Raw genomic sequence first — 19,794 nt, 5'->3', positions numbered from 1 at the left:
CGTGCTGGTTTGGTTTCCTTCGAAATCGATCATCGTAGTGGACTGTCGCACGACTTCGCTTGGTCGTACCCTAGCCGTTCTGAGCGTCCTGAGGGTAACGATGTTGGAGGATGCTCCTGTGTCGATGAGGGCCCTTTTGAATTCTACATCCTTGATACGAGCGGTGACGTGTAGGGCCCTGTTATGTCCTTCTTCTGCCATCATGTCATCATCGGTAAATGTGACGTTATTGATGGACACCTACGGCATTCTTGAAGTTTCCGAACGCGAAGGAACCAGGGATGTGTTTAATGCTATTCGATTGATGGCGGTGAACGTCTCCATCCGTTGATCCTTTGAAAAATGTAGGAGTTCGCATAAACTTTCCACCAACGAGGCCGCTTCCTGGCCTACTGGTTTTTGATTGTTGGTGAATCTGTTGACTTTGGAATGATCTCCTGGGACGCAAGTCCCCAGTCCCAGGGTTTCTGGGACAGGTGGGTCACTTATTTCCGAGGTTAAGCTGATAAGGAAGTCGAGTATGCTGTTAATCGCCTCTTTCATCAGACCCATATTCCTGGTGTGGATCTCCTGAACCCGTGCCAGATCGGCTAGCCTTGGAACTTCTCCGTCGATTGTGTTGTCGGATATTGCGCCGGGGGAGGAAACATTGCCATTCGTCTGAGTGGAACTTGGGGGTACCCTAAAACCAACCATCTTCTTGAGATGGAGCTAAAAGGCGTAATTTGAAATTGGAATTGCAACCGAGAGATTAATATCCCACTGTGGTCGCCAATTGTTTGAGGGTGAAAACAGTTTCTGCTGGTTTCGGTAATTTCGTGTATTGTGGGTGAGAAACGAGCTTAAACCCTAAACAATATACTGCAAGGGAGTACTTTAGATTCGAGAGATCAATCTGTACAAATCCGGCCTAAACCAAGAAATGGTCGTTCCAGACTTGCTTCGGTCACAAAGTGAAGGAGAAGGGTTGGTTTTGGGGAGGGAAGCGAAGAGAGTGTTAAGACCAGAATAGTTGATTATGGAAGAGTAGTTGTTTGACTTGTATCAGAAAGTGAAAGCTAACAGATGGGAAAGCTAACAAGTGATTTCTGAGTGTTGTATGCCCCTAACCAAAAAATTGTTTTTTGGTGGAAATAGGTAAGGACTCTTTATACAAGTCCAAGTGAAACGTACTCTGGTCTCGTATGAAATAGAAACGGATGAGTAAATAGGAGGAGGTGGTAACCGGTAATGCCTGAATTGATGTTTCATAATGAAGGAAAGCGTTTCACCATTACTCCCTGTATTTACTAACCGCCTCATTCTTATGACACTGTCTTGTAATGGGCGTAGTGTACGCCGCACGATGTAAACCGCCAAATCAATACCCCAATGAGCATCCCCCAGTTTGTGACATGTGTTGATGTCTCGAGTGTTTTCGTGGAAAACGTGTAGCATGTTGCGGTTGTTTGGCAAGTTGAGCATGGGAGACTTGCCGGCTCGATGGTGACCCTCGACGGTCGAGATTTTGCATATCGGGAGGAAGGGTAGCCGTCGATTATTGCAACCTTTCGTTTGGTAGCAAGCGGCATGAAAGTATGGCCGGGGTGGCTTTGACACAGTTTAGGCGTGGCCAAGCTAGGATTTTGGCATAGTTTGGGCGTGGCCAAAAGTAGGGCTTGGCATTGGTACAAAGGTTGCCACGCGTTAGCTGGTGACCTTGGACGGCTAAGATCTGTATCTCAAATGGAAGGATGGCCATTGATTGTTACAACTCTTCGTTTGGCAGCCAGCGGCACGGTTTAGGGCCGGCCTGGCTTTGGCATAGTGTATGCGCGACAGAAATTAGGGTTTGGTGCAAACCGTGATGTTTGGCCTTGGGCCGCAAGTTGCCATGCGTTTGGTGACGAACTTGGACGGCTGAGATCTGCATCTCAGATGGAAGGGTGGTCGTTGATTGTTGAAACCCTTCGTTTGGCAGCCAACGGGATGGTTTAAGGCCGGCATGGCTTTGGCATAGTGGAGGCGCGGCCAAATTAGGGTTTGGTGCAAACCGTGATGTTTGGACTTGGGCCGCAAGTTGCCATGCGTTTGGTGGTGAACTTGGACGGCTGAGATTTGCATCTCAGATGGAAGGGTGGTCGTTAATTGTTGCAACCCTTCGTTTGGCATCCAACGACATGGTTTACGGCCGGCATTGCTTTTGGCATAGTGGAGGCGCGACCAAAATTAGGGTTTGGTGCAAACTGTGATGTTTGGCCTTGGGCCGAAAGTTTCCATGCGTTTGGTTGCGAACTTGGACGGCTGAGATCTGCATATCAGATGGAAGGGTGGTCGTTGATTGTTGCAACCCTTCGTTTGGCAGCCAGCGGCACGGTTTAGGGTCGTCTTGGCTTTGGCATGGAGGCGTGGATGGCATGGTTTGACATTGGCACGGTGGTGCGGCTGGCATGGTTGGCATGCATTGGCGCGGAGACATGGATGGCATGGCTTTCCATTGGCACGGTGGTGCGACTGGCATGGTTGGCATGCCTTGGCGCGGAGACGTGGCTGGCATGGTTTGCCATTGGCACGGTGGTGCGGCTGGCATGGTCGGCATGCTTTGGCGCGGAGACGTGGCTGGCATGGTCGGCATGCCTTGGCGCGGAGACGCGGCTGGCATGGCTCGCCATCGGCACGGTGGTGCGGCTGGCATGGTTGGCATGCCTTGGCACGGAGACGTGGATGGCATGGTTCTCCATTGGTACGGTGGCGTGAGAATTAGGGTTTTGTATATACAAAGATGATGTCAGTCAATACTAAGGGTTCTGCCGTGGAAAATGACACATGCATAAAAAAAGGTACCCTGGTAATTCTTACGTAGGCATGTTGATTGATCCAATAAATGCGCTAGTGGTCATAGGGACGTCATTTCAGACGTATGGTTTTACGATTTTAACCCTAAGATAAAAACCACCATCAACACAATTGTAACATCCCTACTTTCCACATAACCCCGGCCGATGAGTAAATAGAAAGTATGTCGTTAATTTTCTGCAACAAGGTACATAACCACAGAAAACAAGGGACACAGTTCCGTTACAATTGTATATGCAAAAGGGAAAAATTTTATTTCTTAACAAAATAACGATGTCGAGAAGTTTTGGTACCCTTGACTTCAACAAAATAACCCATCCTTAAATAAAGTCGAACTAACTAAATTAGGCGTATATATCGTTTTTTAGGCGTATATATCGTTTTGGTGGTTACATAACTAAATTAGTAAATGCATGAACCAAAATATGATTGCATAACGTTTTATGCATCTTTTTGTTGTGTCTGCATAATGTATTATGCATCTTTTTCGGTGGCTGCATAATGGTTATGTATCAAATTTTCGAAAATTTTGCCTAAAATGATGATCACCTCCGATTTTTTCGTGAAAAACAAAAATTGGATATTATTGTTTGTACTCGTTGTGTAGCTCTCTTTAAAAGATTTCCAACGATATAAAATTTGTAAAATTCCAATACGCGGTTTATTAGATATGTTATATTCTAATTTGTTTGTCAATTATACCCCTAAAAAATTAAGATACAATTTTCAAAATTTTATATTTTGGACCCGACAATAAGAATAATATTTCTTTTTGGGGCCTTAGCCTAATTTTTCCGCAATTCTTTTTTGTTGCCCGAATTTCTAACAGAGTATCTTGTGACTGCAGCAGTTACGATCTTCCATCAGTTACAACTTACAAATTCCAAGCATGAGAAAACCTTTCGTGAGTTACATCTTACGCATGAAGTAAGTTTTGATAATTGGATACTCGATGCACTTGTCATTCACTCTCATGAGTGCACAAACCTACGCCTCAGGTATTTCCTGGCAACGACCTCGTTGGCTCATTCCCAGACCTAAAATGTCGTTCTACCACACAAGTCACATGCTTGCTTGTGGGCTTCCAATTTTAGTAAAAAAAAGAACCCTCGTTTGGCATACAAGATAATTTTGGGGCATACAGACTTATTATGCCATCCAATGCAAGATGCTAAGGGGTATTCTAGTGATGCTTAAGTTACTGTAATACCCTTACATAGTTTAAATTACATTACTACCCTTCCACTTAATTAAATTCTAATCCTAAAACTCTCCCACTAATTAACTCATCCCCTAATTAACTACCCTCCCACTAATTAACTCATTCCCTAATTAACTACCCTCCCACTAATTAACCGTTACCTACTAATTTACCCACTAATTAATCTTAAAATCGTTACTTAAGAGAAAAAAAAATTTAAAGTTTTAAAAACCAAAAACCCTTCTCTCTCCCTATTCTTCTCATCTTCTTCTCCAAAATTTCTGAAAATTTCTTTGTTCGGTTAAGTTCTCGATTAAACACATACATGTCACCTCGTGTTAACCGATGCCCTAGAAATACGGTGTCGAATCCTGGTGTTGCTTCTGTAACATCTCAATCTAGGGTTTTTGGAAAAGATGGAGATGAAGAGGATAGTGGATTGATTGGAGTTGGAGAACGAGAAATAGACCCTGATTCTATAAAATTGCACGTAGAAAGGTATTTACCACAAACCCATTGCTTGGTTTTTCGTATTTCGTTGATTTATGACATGTAATCGAATATTCATCTAGGTTTTGGTAGTTCCAGAGCCGTGTTCGGCTCAAATTTAGAAGTCGAACTTAATTTTTTTTCTACAGACGAAGAACAGTTTGGCTGAAAAACATGTTGTGTTTCGAGTATCGAATCAGCCGAACCTATGTGTTCGGCTTATAAATATTTTTATGATAATCATCCGAACTTGAATAATCTATCTTACACTGTTCGGCACATTGTTCGGCTCATTTTGACAAATATCGAATATGCCGAACTTGACTCTATGTATGGCTAATAGCTTCCTATAAACTTGTCCATTTACAAGTGACTTATCACATTGTTTAGTAGAATCATAATTGTTTATTTTGGAAAATTAATTAAGGTTTATCATTTGTTTTAGCACCCATCCGGGAAAGTTCAAAGACAAGCTTAAAAGGAGAACAATGGAAGTGACTCCTTCTAATTCAAAAACTCCCAAACCTCGAGGTGGTGGCACTAAGAACTTGCATGCAGGGAAAAGGGGAATTGATACGACTTGCTGTTTGCCTGTACAACAAGAGGGTGACAATGATGAAGATAAGGATGATGGTGATGAAGAGGAAGAACCACCAGAAGAACTACAACAAGAAACCCAACAAAAACAAGAGAAGGGGAAAAGAAAGTTGATACATCAAGGCAGACAAGTAAGCACGTTCCTAGTGATGATTATGTTATACGTGGACGCGAGGATAGTTTGCCCCATGGTCTTCCGGAAGATGGTGGAAGAGTGTTGATTGGCTACAAGGAGTCATGGGCGAAGAGAATCTATGAGACTCCGGATCACAGAGGTGCAGTACGCGTACTTAGACACCAGAGTGCCGCGTATTGGGATATTTTCAAAGAGGCTTCTGAGGTGGTGGCTTTAGTACATGGTTCTGGTTTATGGCCTGCTATTTTCTATGCATGAGAGGAATTTGATGCAGTTACAAACTCAGCATTTTGTGAGAGATTTTGTCCGGAGACTTACACATTTCATCTCCCCTTTGGCGAGATGTCAATTACTGCCGATGATGCACAGAAGATCAGTGGTCTTAGAATGAAGGGGGAAAATGTGAACTCAGCAGTTTATGAAATGACTTGGGATGAGTTGTATTTACTTGCTGAGGAAACTCTAGGTTGGCCAAAAGACAAGACAGAATTGGAGTTTGCCTGCGCTGCTAAAGAGGTAAAGTTTGTGGATTCTAGCACAAAGAAGTTGAAGAAAATCAAGTTCACCGCTTTGAAAAAGTATTTTGGAGACACAAAAGAGAAAATTTTAAAGGGAGAGATGGCTATGGACGAGGTCACAGCTAGGCGCACTGCTACGACATATTTGTTGTATACCCTAGGAAGTGTTATATTTCCCGATAACAATGGGAACAAGGTTAATGCTCAATATCTTCAATTATTAAGGGATTTGAAAATCTGCCACAAGTACTCTTGGGGAACCTAAACCCTTTCTTTCCTATTCGAGCAACTTGGAACTGCCTCTAGGTTAACAAGTAAAAATATTGGAAGTTATTTCACCATGTTTCAGGTAAGTTTACACACTTTAGTTCTATTTTCATGACTAAGCTCGGCTCAATATTAGGTTTTAGTTTTACGCGGAACTTAGTTTTATTAGGGTTCGGCTTTTACGAATTTAATTGTTTAAGCCGAACCTAAGCATCATAACACTATATTTGGTAAACTTATATGGTTCGGCTTGTTATTGTGTTTTTCATATAAGTCGAACCCAAATAGATTCCTCTTCAAACGACAGTCAGCCGACTCTACCATACTTGTAGCTTGGTTGTCAAAGTGCTTGTGGTGGTTTTTAAATGCACTAACAAATCTATGTTTGTTGGTATCCAAGAATTGCTTGCGTAAATATATAATGATTTCCGGGTATTTGACGCCCCAATTCGCAATGAGTTTTGCAACATCTTCTTCGTATACTTCTTCGGTGATTGACCATTGTAAAGCATCTCAATCGTTGGAGAAACATGCCCACATCCTTTCATTAGCCTCATATGATTTCTTGAATTTTTTCTTCTTCACTTCTCGTTCTCCATCCGATAATTTAGCAATCACCTCTAGCTCTTTCAACTTGAGTGGTTGAATTATCCGTTGGCATTTTTTCCTAACATTATTCAATACATGAAAGGTACAAAGAAAGTTTTGCGCGTTCGGGAATACCTTCCTTATAGAAAATATCAATGCCGCCTCTTGGTCGGTTACCATGACCTTTGGAAGAGCATCCTTCCGGAAGATTAACTTCACTTGTTCCAATGCCCAAACATAGCTTTCTTTCAACTCATCATGCAAAAAACAAAAAGCAACGATGAAAGGTGACTTGGTTGACGTATGACCAACCACAATATCAAGGGCATCTCATACTTATTGGTCTTGTAAGTGCAATCCAATATGATAACTTGTGGGAAGCATAACGCCAACTTTACGCATTCCATATGGGCAATAAAAAGGTGTGTCACATAGCCGAATTCATCCAATTTCTTTTGGAAAGCATAGTTCTTCTTTTGTGCCAACCACAATACTTGTTGCATCATCAACCTACCTTGCAAATCCTTTCTTATCAAAGTACTTATCGCGTTATAGATTTGTTGCAACGTAGTCTTGTTTTTCTTATCATCCGCCTTCAACTTGCTAAGAATTTTTCTTGGTGGCATACGTGCTCGTGTCATTTTATCTACCTCCGCATATTCATTAACTTTGAGTCTTCCGGATCTATAATGTCCATGAAGATCCTTTGGACGTGGGTGGTTATGACCGCAATCCATATCTTTATTCAATGTGAAAAATCTTTCATTTATGTTCCAATTGAAGACGATTTTGAAGGGACAATTTATCTTCCTTGTTTTAGTCATATATTTTTTTCCCGGTTTTCCCAATATGCACCTCACCTTTTCTCTTCTTGCTTACTTTCTTCCCGCCTCTCTCACAAACCATCTCAAACAGCTCCTTTCTGCTTTGTCTACCTTTAACTAGGACGCAATTGATTTTCAAACCATGTTCCTCAGCCCATTTAACAGCTTCATCTTTAGTTTTCCATGTCTACATATCCACAAGTACAAAAGTTAAGTTTTCTTAATGATTTTGAATACAACATACTTGAAAATTAATAAAAACATAAATTACGTTACCTACCAAGTCAATTTGGAAGTGATCTTTAGTATCTTCATGAATGACATCAACAGGCGGTGGTTGATCCTCCATAGTTTCCATTTCAGAAACAATCTACAACAATATCACACAGGTTTTGGGTTAGGTTCGGCTCACCCGCATTACTATTTGAAAGCCGAGCTCAAGGGTTCGGCTCATTCGTGTTTGACTTATAAAGCCGAACAACTTGTCATACATGGAATCGGCTTAGTGGCCACTAATATTATAAGCCGAACCATAAAACTTGAAATTTATGAAAACAAAAAATATATGTTCGGCTGGATCACGTGTGAGCCGAACATTACACTGTAACTCATAAATTTTTTTGTATGCGGTTCGGATGATATTAGCACATCCTATTCAAGCCGAATCATGAAAATTATTTGGCGCGAAAATAATTGAATGACATTTCGGCGTATAAATATTTCAATCGCACAAACCGAACTGTTCTCATTTATCAAGGTTCGACATACATTATATCTTCCGTACCTAACCCTGTTGCGCCGAACTACATACAAAAATCCAACCTTTTGGTGAATTCAAGCTACAAAACGGACATTAAACAACGTCTACAACCATACATGTGTATTATTAGCATTGGGTTCCTCATCCATGTACCATCTTCGGGATTTGGCTCCACAAAATCATCATCTTGAGTTTGAGAAAAAAGTTGAGTTTGAGATCGAATTTGGGTAAAATCGTCTTCATAATCCAACAAATAAGCCATTTGTGGATCTCCATCGTAATTGATATGTATTTTCTTAGCTTTACGTGATGAAGATTCACCTTCCTCACTCAAATTTGGATCACACATCTCTCAATAATCACAAAGAACTCAAAGAAAAAAAAAGTTTTTTTCCTCCTCTTCTTCTTCTTTTTCTTTTTCTAGAATAACCCACTAACTATCACCATGTTTGTTTACTCCTGACTCAACTGAGTCGTCTGGATCTGAATCATCTGGATCTGAGTGAAATCACTTGACTCATCTGGATCTGAGTCGATATGTTTGTTTTGAGTCAGATCTGACTCATCTGACTCGGGAATAAGTGAGTCAGTGGTTTGGTCCCATGAGTCAGGGGTATTTTGTTACCTGACTCAAATGAGTCCGAGTCAGGGGTTATGTCTGAGTCAGAGATCGAGTCAGATCTGACTCAAAATGGAAAACAAACGGTCTGACTGCTGACTCGGTCCGAGTCAGGGGTTGACTCAGATTCAGACGCCGAGTCAGCTGCAAACAAACAAGTTCTATCTTTAAAAAGAAAATTATCATCCTAAATTAACACTAAACTAACTACAATCATTAACAACTAATTAATCAAATTAACACTAATCAGGAGTATTTTCGCATTTATGAAAATAGGTTGGATAAGGGATATCCTAGAAACACTATTTCCAACCCTAATTTTGTCTTATTCAATAGCTCCAAAATTTTCTTGTATGCCCAATCTTGAGGATGCAATACCTTCACGTAAACGATTTAGTTCCCACCGCAAACCAATCCGAAACAAAAGACTCCAGTTCTGACACCTAAATATCTCCTCCATCTTTCTCGATGGTTATGGACAGTTGTAGTACCCTAAAAGGCTCACTATAGATTCATTTTCAAGATAAGATTTCCTCACACTCTCTCTTGTCCCTGCTTCTTTCTCATATGGAGCTACCATGATAATAACAACAACAGCATCGTCAAGAAACCAATTTTCAGTAACAAATCCACTTTCATTCCAGTGCCATCCCCCAACACCACTTCCCACCTCCATCGCCTCCGCCACCAGCCATTCAAAATACAAAAACCCACTTCGAAATCACAGTGCCAATCAAACTGAACACTCTCTTTCCACCACCAGCAACTCAAAACCTAAAAACCCAGTTCGAAGTCACGGTACCAATCACGCTGAACAATCTCTTTCTATCATCACCACCACCACTGACGCATCAATCAACGCCGACCAAGCACTTTTAACACTTTTGAGACAGAGGAAAACAGAAGAAGCATGGTTAACCTACTTTCACTCACCTCATCTCCCAAATTCCCAATGTCTAAGTCGATTAGTCTCTCAGTTATCCTACCAAAACACCAAAGAATCCCTAACTCGAGCTCAATCGGTCCTTCGTCGTCTCCGTGACTTGCGCCAACTTCACCGTCTCGATGCTAATGCTCTAGGGCTCCTCGCTGTTGCCGCTGCCAAAGCAGGTCAGACCCTCTATGCTACCTCAATTATCAAATCCATGCTTCATTCTGGTTATCTTCCTCATGTTAAAGCATGGAGTGCTGTTACTAGTCGTCTCGCTGCCTCTGCGGATGATGGTCCTTTAGAAGCCCTGAAATTGTTCACTTCTGTCACAAGGAGAATTCGGAGTCTTTCGAATCCTTCAGTAGCTACTGAGGCTCGGCCAGATACGGCGGCATTCAATGCAGTACTTAATGCTTGTGCTAATCTTGGTGATACTGAGAAATTCCATCAGCTGTTCGATGAAATGCCTGAGTTTAGTGCTAAACCAGATGTTCTTACTTACAATATCGTGATTAAGCTTTGTGCAAGAGCTAATCGGAAGGACTTACTTGTTAGTGTGTTGGAAAGGATTCTTGATGAAGGAATTGTGCCCTGTGTCACTACTTTACACTCTCTCCTCGCAGCTTATGTTGGTTTTAATGATTTAGAAACTGCAGAGAAAATGGTTCAGGCCATGAGAGAAGGTCGTAATGATCTATGTAAAATCCTCAGAGACTGTAACTTAGACAATCCTATTCAGATAGAAGGAGAAGTATTCGAACAGTTGTTACTACCTAAGCCTACAACTCTGAGTAATTACGAACCACCATTGTTACCAAAAGTGTATAAACCAGATTCTAGAATTTACACCACATTGATGAAAGGGTACATGAAAGAAGGACGTATCAGCGATGTCGTTAGAATGCTTGAGGCAATGAGGCAGCAGACTGACAGTTCTAGTCATCCTGATCATGTAACATATACCACTGTTATCTCTGCATTGGTCAAAGTTGGAGCAATGGAACGAGCTCAACAAGTTCTTACAGAGATGGCTCGGGTCGGTGTTCCTGCAAACAGAATTACCTATAATATCCTGCTCAAGGGATACTGTCAGCAAATTCAAATAGAAAATGCAAAGGAGTTAATTAAAGAAATGTCTAGTAGTGCTGGAATTGAACCGGATGTTGTTTCATACAACATCTTGATTGATGGACTCATACTTATTGATGATAGTGCGGGAGCTCTTGAATATTTCAACGAGATGAGAGCCAAGGGAATTGCACCAAGTAAAGTCAGTTATACCACCTTGATGAAAGCTTTTGCTTCAAGTGGTCAACCAAGGCTAGTTCAAAAGGTTTTTGATGAGATGCTGAAAGACCCAAGAGTGAAAGTTGATCAGGTTGCATGGAATATGTTGGTTGAAGGGTACTGTAAACTTGGATTAGTTGAAGAAGCAAAAAAAACTGTTCAGAGGATGAGAGAGAACGGATTTTACCCGAACGTCGCTACTTATGGTAGTCTTGCGAATGGGATTGCAGTTGCTAGAAAACCAGGAGAGGCTCTTTTGCTATGGAATGAAGTAAAAGGAAGGTGCAAGGTAGAAAAGGAAGGAGTTTCTTCTGCTACTTCACTTCCACCGTTGATACCAGATGAAGGGCTCCTTGATACTCTAGCTGATGTATGTGTGAGAGCTGCTTTCTTTAAGAAAGCCTTGGAGATAGTTGTTTGCATGGAGGAGTATGGGATATCCCCAAATAAGACCAAATACACAAGGATTTATGTGGAAATGCATTCAAGAATGTTCACGAGTAAGCATGCTTCGAAGGCCAGACAAGATAGAAGGAGCGACAGGAAAAAAGCTGCCGAGGCTTTTAAGTTTTGGTTGGGACTTCCCAACTCTTACTATGGGAGTGAATGGAGGCTCGAGGCTGATAGTTTTTATGCCACCGATTGATAACATAGTTTATAACGAGCTACTTTAACAGAAGTTTTAAATGGGAAGTGACATGTGGTTGAGTTCAGAACTGTAGAAGATTTACTAAAGATGCGGTAGAAAAGTATAAATGTAATTTCAAATGAAGCCTGTTGTTGTTCAGTAGAAATGTCCTCTATATGTATTGATGGAAAAATCCATACCATACACACCGATATAAATCTGATATATTTTCTTTCATAGTCATCTAGAGTCTCAAATGTTATCTTCTATAACCACCAATGGCTTCCTCAATTTCAACCCAATAATTTAATGTGCATAGCTCGGCCAAAATGATAATAAGCAAAGACAGACCACCTCTGGTGCAGTACTTGAAAATTCGATACCAACAAAACTTAACTTTCCTTGCCACAGTTGCTCACTATTACACGAAGGTCTTACACAAACTACGGGATAGTTGAAACTTGGAAAAAGTAAGGACCCTGGCTTCATGCTGTTGAAACTTAGGTGATAAGACCTCAGCACCTAGATAATGAGGTCTGACTCCGAGAATAAGATGATGACAAAACCTGCAAGAACACATTTGCTCTATGTAAACAAATGTTTAGGGACCAAAACATGTAAACCTAACATGTTACCCTTGATTAGAGAACTGTACAAACTGCTGCTATTCATCGGAATAATACTCAAAATCTGATTCCTACAGACATTCAGGTAACTTATTTCATTGCTGTGTGTGTGTGGGATTTATATTTGTTTGTCGAACAAACCTGAGACTCGTTAAGAGATTGCTTAAATATGTGCTTATATATATCTTTCTTCATTTCTCAAATGATCATTCATGTATTACCTGATACATCTTCGGACCTTTCTTTAGTAGGTAACCAGCAGTGTTCATATTATCCACTAATGTGTCGATGTCTGGAACTTTCAAGTCAATTTTGTCTGCCAAACTGTATATTTCCTGATACATAATGGTAACCTGCCATCAGCTAAACTGTAAGAGACAATAAATGTCGCCAAAATATTAAGAGAAACAACAATCCTCACAGAAATTGAAAAGGTATCTTTTTGCTGCAATTCTGAATGTTTATTCAGAGCACTTAAAAACCGTTTAGCTTCTTTCTGTTTACTCATTCCACCACTTCGACCAAAGTCAACACGGCCATTCTCATCGACATATTTATCGTACAAGGATTCATTCATTATTTCAACCACGTCCTGAGAAAAAAAGTAGGGATTAAGGAATCATTAACCCCTACACAGCTTAAAAAGTTCAAAATCTAGTTATAATACACTGAAACTTTTAAAAGCTAATGCACAGCTAGTCAAGGATTGGTTAAAGCATTCTCTATGTTTTTGAACTTACCAAAGCATCTTGAACTGTAATTTCGTCTCTTAACTCTAACCTTGCTCGCGCTTCTGCAAGCCTTACGAGACTCTCCAACTGCCTTGCTGTTATTGGTGTACCGTCGGCGGAATTACTATGGTCTCTTAGTCGCAAGTAAAACTTCTGTATAATTTCTGCAGCAGGTCTAGACATCCTATACCGAGAAAAAATCAAACAGAGGATAAGAAAAGTTCAAGTTCATATAGACGTGTTTAAGGTTATCAGAATGATTAGTTGCAAACTGTGAACTCACTTGGGGAATATGAAAGTCCTTGCATAAGCAATATATTTGCGAAGAAGCGGACCTGGCAAGGGAACAAAGTCTTTGTCTTTGCTGAGGTCAAGTCTCAGCCGTGAAGCTAGTGAACCATGTTGTGCAGCCGTGTCCCTATCACCTTTGGAAGCTGGATATCCTAGGAAGATGAATCTTATTTGACATAAGTTTTCATCTTTAATATGAGCCAATATTAAGTATCAAAACATTACCTCTACAGAGCCGTTTCGGGGCAGGCAAATGCTCTCCATATCCCGCATGAAGCTGTAAAAGACACAGTAACATTCATGCTCTGTTCGTCGTGCAATTAAATTGATATAGAGTTACGCAAAAACAATTATTTATGTTCCACCTATTCTGTATGTAGATAATCATGTAAAATTTTCAGGATTGAGGATTTGATGGCTCTGACATGGATTACAGAATCGATTACTTACAGTCTTACACTGTAAGTACATGGCATACCACATACTTTCAAAGGCCACAAACTATGTGTATGCATACAAAATTCCAAAGTGCTTGGGGTCACCCATTCATACAATGTTCAAAGCATATAGGGTCTCAAAAGTAGCCAGTTAAAGCATTTGCTCTTACAGAAGCAGTTTAAAAAATGGAAAAGAATGAGCAAGATAAAGTTTCACAACAATCAGATATCCATGCGACAAAAAAAATCCAACCCAATTAATGGGTTGGATTAAGTCCTTGAAAAGCTAACATATCGTTATGCATTAGCATTGGCCACAATACATGCTAATGTGCAGGGTCTTAGATAGGTTAACTTACTGACATTATGTGCTCTGACAATCGCATATCCAACGCTTCATCCGGTTTGTCTAGTAAAATGAAGACCAAATCAAATCTTGAAAGGAGGGCAGCACTCATTTTCAAATTTTCGTTGACGGTTTTTGCACGACTGAAAATGGAATTGAAGATGTGAACTCTTAAAGACATTATCTGGTATATGAACAAGCAAACAAATGAATAATGGGACAGCAGCAATAACACTATAAATATTAAATAGTTGAGAAAATTTAAGGATATTAGTACTGGTAGGTAGTATTATAAGCGGCACACCAGAAGTATCTTTACAATTTTATATATTTTTAAAGGGAACGATATTAGATATTAGCTACCAGTAGTCTTACAGTGCTCTGTGAAAAGAATAATTAATAAATCGTAACAAAAGACAGACATAAGATATTGAAGTTGTTACTTATAGTGACCACCAACGGGATTTGCGGCAGCTAAAACAGACGTTCGTGCCGATAAACTTGCTACCAATCCAGCCTTTGCAACAGAGACACACTGTTGCTCCATTGCTTCTAGAAGTGCCTAAGCCAGGTAATCAATACCCCCAAAGTATCTTTAAGCACGTTTCAAACTTCAAGAATTAAATGGTACTAAAGGATAAAGAAAATAACCTGATGTTCAGCAGACATTTTATCGAACTCGTCGATACAACATAACCCACGATCTGCAAGTACCATGGCACCTGTTGACAATTTATACAGCGCAATCAGAAAACCATTTCATGCATATATCAAAAACTCAACAGTTATTGAATATCATATCTGTGTGTTTGGAGAGAGAGTGTAAAAGAAGAAAAACACGGAATAAGGTTTATGCATACTTACCAGCCTCAAAGGCATAGTCACTTGTCATATGATCCTTTACAACAGCTACAGTTAGGCCAGCATTTGTTGTTCCATTACCACACAGATAAATCCCTCTAGGAGAAACTGCTGCAGCTGCTTGCAGTAGTTGACTCTTCCCTAATCCAGGATCACCTGACCACATGACATTCAGCATTAGTTATGTCACTGTTTCTTATGAAACATTTAGAAACAATTACAATCTTAAACACAGTTGCTTGAAGTTTCAGATACTTAAGTTCTCAACAATAATTACAAGAAAAGCAGCTATTGAGGAAGTTAACTACAATTTAGCTCAGGAGCTTACCTACAACAATGATATGGATGTCTCCTCGTACAGGTACCTTATTCTGATCCATCACATGCTTCCGTACGCCTCCAAAAAGTGACAGTGTTATTCCCGCTTTGAATATAAATAAATAAAAATCTTAGTAAACTGGATGCACTCTGTGGTCAATTTTGAAAAGCACAGACACCAAGACAAGACGTAACCTGAAAAGGTGTTTGGTTTAAGAATAGTTACTCGGAGTAGGTGCATCACAAAGATATGCAGTGCCAGACCTAGCTAATCGTGCAACCTATGTTCATAAATAATCAAAGACTTGCTAAGATGTGAAGATACAATGTAAGAGGTTAAAGTAAGTTCGGTGGTACTCTATGTGTCCTATTGTTACAATTCAATGGCACAAGTCACATAGCGATATTTGAGTCTTACAACCTTAATATCTGCGGTGTGGGAAAAATAGTCATGGAAAATTTTGGGGACGATAAATTCTTTTTATGGTTTCAGTTTTGTACCATAAAACAAAAGCACGAGTAAAGAATAGTGTTTCCACTTCAGCTTGCATTTATCTGGACGAATATAAATTCTAGCATATGATGTTAAAAAGAGCACCTTTCACAAGCTCATGCCCATAAATGGAGGGACAGATGGATTGAAGTATTTGACGAAAGACATCGGACCCATGCTCCTCCGAGAACTTAATAATGAATTCTAGATCTCTTGGAGAAAAGGAATACAAATCAGACAGCTCTGTAGTTCTAACTGCACCACTAGTATCTTTTGCATCACGTGCCGGTTGCGATTTGGAATTTGTAACCGAAACAGCTTCTAGATATAAATAATATAAACCTTGGTTCTTGTTTTTTGATTTCCCTGAAACATTTTGAATCAGCATGAAGATGCCAATAATGGCAATCATTAAGGGTATGAATAAAGTAAGACTATCAGGAATCAAGAGAGATAAGAAGTAACTACAAACAAGGCGAAAGTGTGTAAATTGGCACGGATATAAGTAGAACTAACAAAAAGGCTGCACATCTGTAAGTAATTCTTAATCTCCATACCTCCTCCGATATCCATGTAGTTATTAATTACTTTTACAATTCCAGTCACAGTCACAACATCCCCTGGTAGGCAAGCATCAACGAGATCTTCACTTAACTCACATTCTACAGTTCGAGGTACCCTGCCTTCTTCATGATTTTCAGATTTCAACAGCTCCTGGATCCTGAAAAACAAAAACATAATATTAGTAGATCCAAATGACTTGTGGAAATTACCTAACTACCAGCTAGCTGACTTGGAAAAGCCTGTAGACTTGCTACGTGATTTGATTTCGAAATCCACCTTCTTTAGCTGATGACTAACCACGAATCTCTTTGCTAATCGAGAAAAGTTAAACTAAAACATTGCCCTCATCATAAGTAAATGAAAAATTGACATAGAGATGGAAATGCTTGCCTTATTTTCTGAAAATCCATTTGTATGGCAGTCCTCCTAATTGGATTAAAGTTTCTGCTTTTACAACCTTGGAGAGTACAAACGGCTGGCGGAGTAAACTTCCCATCAGGGAAAGTGCGTGCAATCTTTGAGCTACACTTTGGACATTCAAATGTCATTTGTACGACTAAAGGCCTGACGGTGCTTACTTTGACGACAGTTCCACGAACCGACACTAGTTTGCCTGTCATAATACAAACAAATTTGATAGATTAGCACAGCTCAGCGTAACATCCTGGTTCCTTCACTACTTAAAACATATATTAAATATTATCATTGATATCGGATACTGCCTGCGCAATAGAAAACCCAAAGAGGTAGAGCGGAGAACAGAAGATAACAATGATAGAAGTTAGAAGCTATAACCGAGGTTACCTATGTAGGCAGCTTTCAGGTTCTTTAAAGCAATCACTGACTCGGGATAATTATGCAACCTTATATTTATCTTTATACCATCCTCTGACTCGCTTTCTATTCCCTTAGGCAGCAAAACCTGCTTAACGAATTGTACCATACATAAACTCAAAACAAATTATTTCTTCTATGTTTAAAAAAGATAGAAAAGAAACAAATTATTTCTTCTAATGTTTAAAAAAGATAGAAAAGAAATATGTGTAATTAATGTATGCACACCTTGTGAACGGAAGCACCCATACATGAGAGGGCTAGTCTTGGTTCATCCTCTAAAAATATATAAAAACTTTCCACATTACATATCTTTCGAAGCTGTTGAAGATCAATCGGCAAATACAAAGGTCCTTCACCATGTTTTACCTAATTAAATGGCAACCAAACTTCAGTACCTTGTAATTAGATTGTAAGATTCCTAGTTTTAATAGGGGGGTACTAGTGAAAATCGAATCAATTTTAAAAGGTAATCTAAAACCCTAAATCCCAAATCTTAGATGAACATTCCACGCCAATATTAATTTTCAGAAAATGAATTTCAATTTTGAATTATACCTGAAAAACAAGATTTGCTCCGATTGTGGAAGAGAAGAAATCAGAAAGGTCGGTTATGAGTTTTAATCGCTGATCATTTGAAGGGAACTCGGTTTCTGGGAAATACATGGACCAAATCTTCGATATGTCATTTGATCCTATCGAATGCTTCTGTATGCCTAGATCATCTATCGCTCCTTCAGTTAGATACATTTTAGGTTTCAGATTACTGGAATTGCATGGTATCTCTTTCTCCAAAGAATCGGCAAAGTAGTGGAGTGAATTTGAATTCCCTTATGAATTTCGAAGATAGGTTTTCCCGCCAAATTCTGTGGCTCAGTAATGACGCATCCCCATATATATTGCATCAGACTCGCGATCTCAATCTGAGTCAACTCCTGCCTCGTCGCGAGTCAGATGGCAGACCGTTCGTTTTCAATTTTAAATCAGATCTGACTCGACCTCTGACTCAGACATAACCAGTGATTCGGAATCGTTTGAATCAGGTAACAAAATATCCCTGACTTATGGGATCAAACCACTGACTCACATTTTTTGAGTCAGTTGAGTCAGATCTGACTCAAACAAACATATTGAGTCAGATCTGACTCAAGTCAGGTGATTTCAGTCAGATCCATACTACTCGGATCCAGATGACTCAGATGAGTCAGGAATAAACAAACAAGGTGCAAGTCTGAATCTGACTTAACATCTGCATCTGATTTGGTCTAAATCAAAATATAAAATCGTTTTGAGAACCATCAAGTGGTCTGATGGTTCTCATGCTTCCTCCCACTATGAAGGTAGGGGTTCGAACCCTGTAATTGCCGAAATCCACTCCAATTTAAGGAGTTTGGATGTAGTCTTGGGACCACTAGTGTAGGGTATCAAAAAAAAATTGTTTTCCTTTTAATTTTTTAATATCTCGGTGAAGGTCTGATTCCGCTCATACATCAAAATCCAAAATATTTGTGTATGGTACAATTTTCTACTTGGCTCGAGTGTTGGCCCATGTTTGACAAAATTTAAAATTAATGTTTAATAATTTTTGAGCCGAATATAATTATCAGACTCAATTATTATGATTACATCCGATGTATTGCTTGAGTTAGAATAAACAAATACTTTGTAAGTTCGAAGGTAATAATTATTAGAAGTTTAGTGGAGAGTGTTCTTAGTTTTTTTCATTTTACCATAAACTAGAGTACGAAACTTCCCATTTCTGGAGAGGCTAAACAGTAACACGTACCACTCTTTCCGTATATGCACTTTTCATGCTAGACGTGCGTTGATAATGTCTCCATAAAAATCCACGTGACATGACATATCATGTCCACCATAAGACTTTAGCATTCTCTCATCCAACACCTTGTTTGGTTGGGTTTGACTTAGGCTAAATCTTTTCTTCTTTTCTTATTTCATGTGTTATTTTCGGTCTGACTCAGGGATATTTGGGTCATGCTAAGATTCAAAAAATTATATAACTCTATTATTTTCATTTTTTAGTATGATGTAATAAGTCATGTTTAGATTCAGACGAGTCAGTTGAATTAGAAAAGAAGTAAGAAACTTGTAAATAAGTCATGTTTGGATGCAAATCTGAACTTTGCCGATCCTTGATCTAGTTTTAGTGACGTTATGTCAGAAAAAAAGACTCTCAGAATAATCAAACTAGGTAAATATCAATGTTCAACGACCGTTAGCAAATCAAATCAATAACCAAAAACTAAAATAACAATATGATTCTAGTCTCCCATTAACGACACCTCTAGATGCTTTTTTGAACATATAAATTCGAAAACCCTAAATAAGATTCTCAAATATTTCGGTTTGGGATCTCACCTTGAGTATCAAGGAATATCTTTGAATAATTGATAAATAATATTGTAGCACATGTTCAAATTACTCATTATGTGGACATCTTGAACTTAAATAGCAACTCATATTTCGATATTCATACAAACCTTGAAGTGAATACAAACCGGAATACGTTTTGATATTGGGACCGGTCTGCAAGAGATCCCCAATACGGATTAGTCCTACTGTAGATCCCCAACGCATGGATCGGTCCTGTTA

At 39.4% G+C, this 19,794-nt stretch overlaps 2 protein-coding genes across 3 annotated transcripts; one reads left to right on the top strand and one right to left on the bottom strand.

The window, feature by feature from the left end:
• The first annotated feature begins 9,283 nt into the window (after positions 1 to 9,283).
• LOC113313840 (pentatricopeptide repeat-containing protein At3g09650, chloroplastic-like) lies at positions 9,284 to 11,919 on the top strand. The gene has a single exon (XM_026562629.1). The coding sequence runs from the start codon at positions 9,413 to 9,415 to the stop codon at positions 11,696 to 11,698; it is 2,286 nt and encodes a 761-aa protein (XP_026418414.1). The 5' UTR covers positions 9,284 to 9,412; the 3' UTR covers positions 11,699 to 11,919.
• LOC113313839 (probable DNA helicase MCM8) lies at positions 11,860 to 18,024 on the bottom strand. 2 transcript variants are annotated; one of them, XM_026562627.1, is made up of 17 exons: positions 17,740 to 18,024; positions 17,410 to 17,550; positions 17,152 to 17,269; positions 16,738 to 16,960; positions 16,341 to 16,504; positions 15,889 to 16,149; positions 15,301 to 15,396; positions 14,976 to 15,128; positions 14,763 to 14,833; positions 14,555 to 14,673; positions 14,125 to 14,254; positions 13,554 to 13,605; positions 13,321 to 13,480; positions 13,047 to 13,221; positions 12,728 to 12,898; positions 12,528 to 12,641; positions 11,860 to 12,246 (listed from the first exon to the last, which is right to left on the bottom strand). In XM_026562627.1, exons 1-17 carry the CDS (start codon positions 17,929 to 17,931, stop codon positions 12,196 to 12,198), a joined length of 2,391 nt encoding a protein of 796 aa, XP_026418412.1. In that variant the 5' UTR covers positions 17,932 to 18,024; the 3' UTR covers positions 11,860 to 12,195. The 2 variants fall into 2 exon arrangements, with proteins under 2 accessions (XP_026418412.1, XP_026418413.1); XM_026562628.1 differs by having other exon boundaries at positions 13,321 to 13,471.
• Between the last annotated feature and the right edge of the window lie 1,770 nt (positions 18,025 to 19,794).

This window comes from Papaver somniferum, chromosome 9 (genome assembly GCF_003573695.1).
Source record: "Papaver somniferum cultivar HN1 chromosome 9, ASM357369v1, whole genome shotgun sequence".
NCBI classification, from domain to species: Eukaryota; Viridiplantae; Streptophyta; class Magnoliopsida; order Ranunculales; family Papaveraceae; genus Papaver; species Papaver somniferum.
The sequence above is the reverse complement of the archived record's forward strand: the minus strand, read 5'-3'. Positions and strand labels throughout refer to the sequence as shown.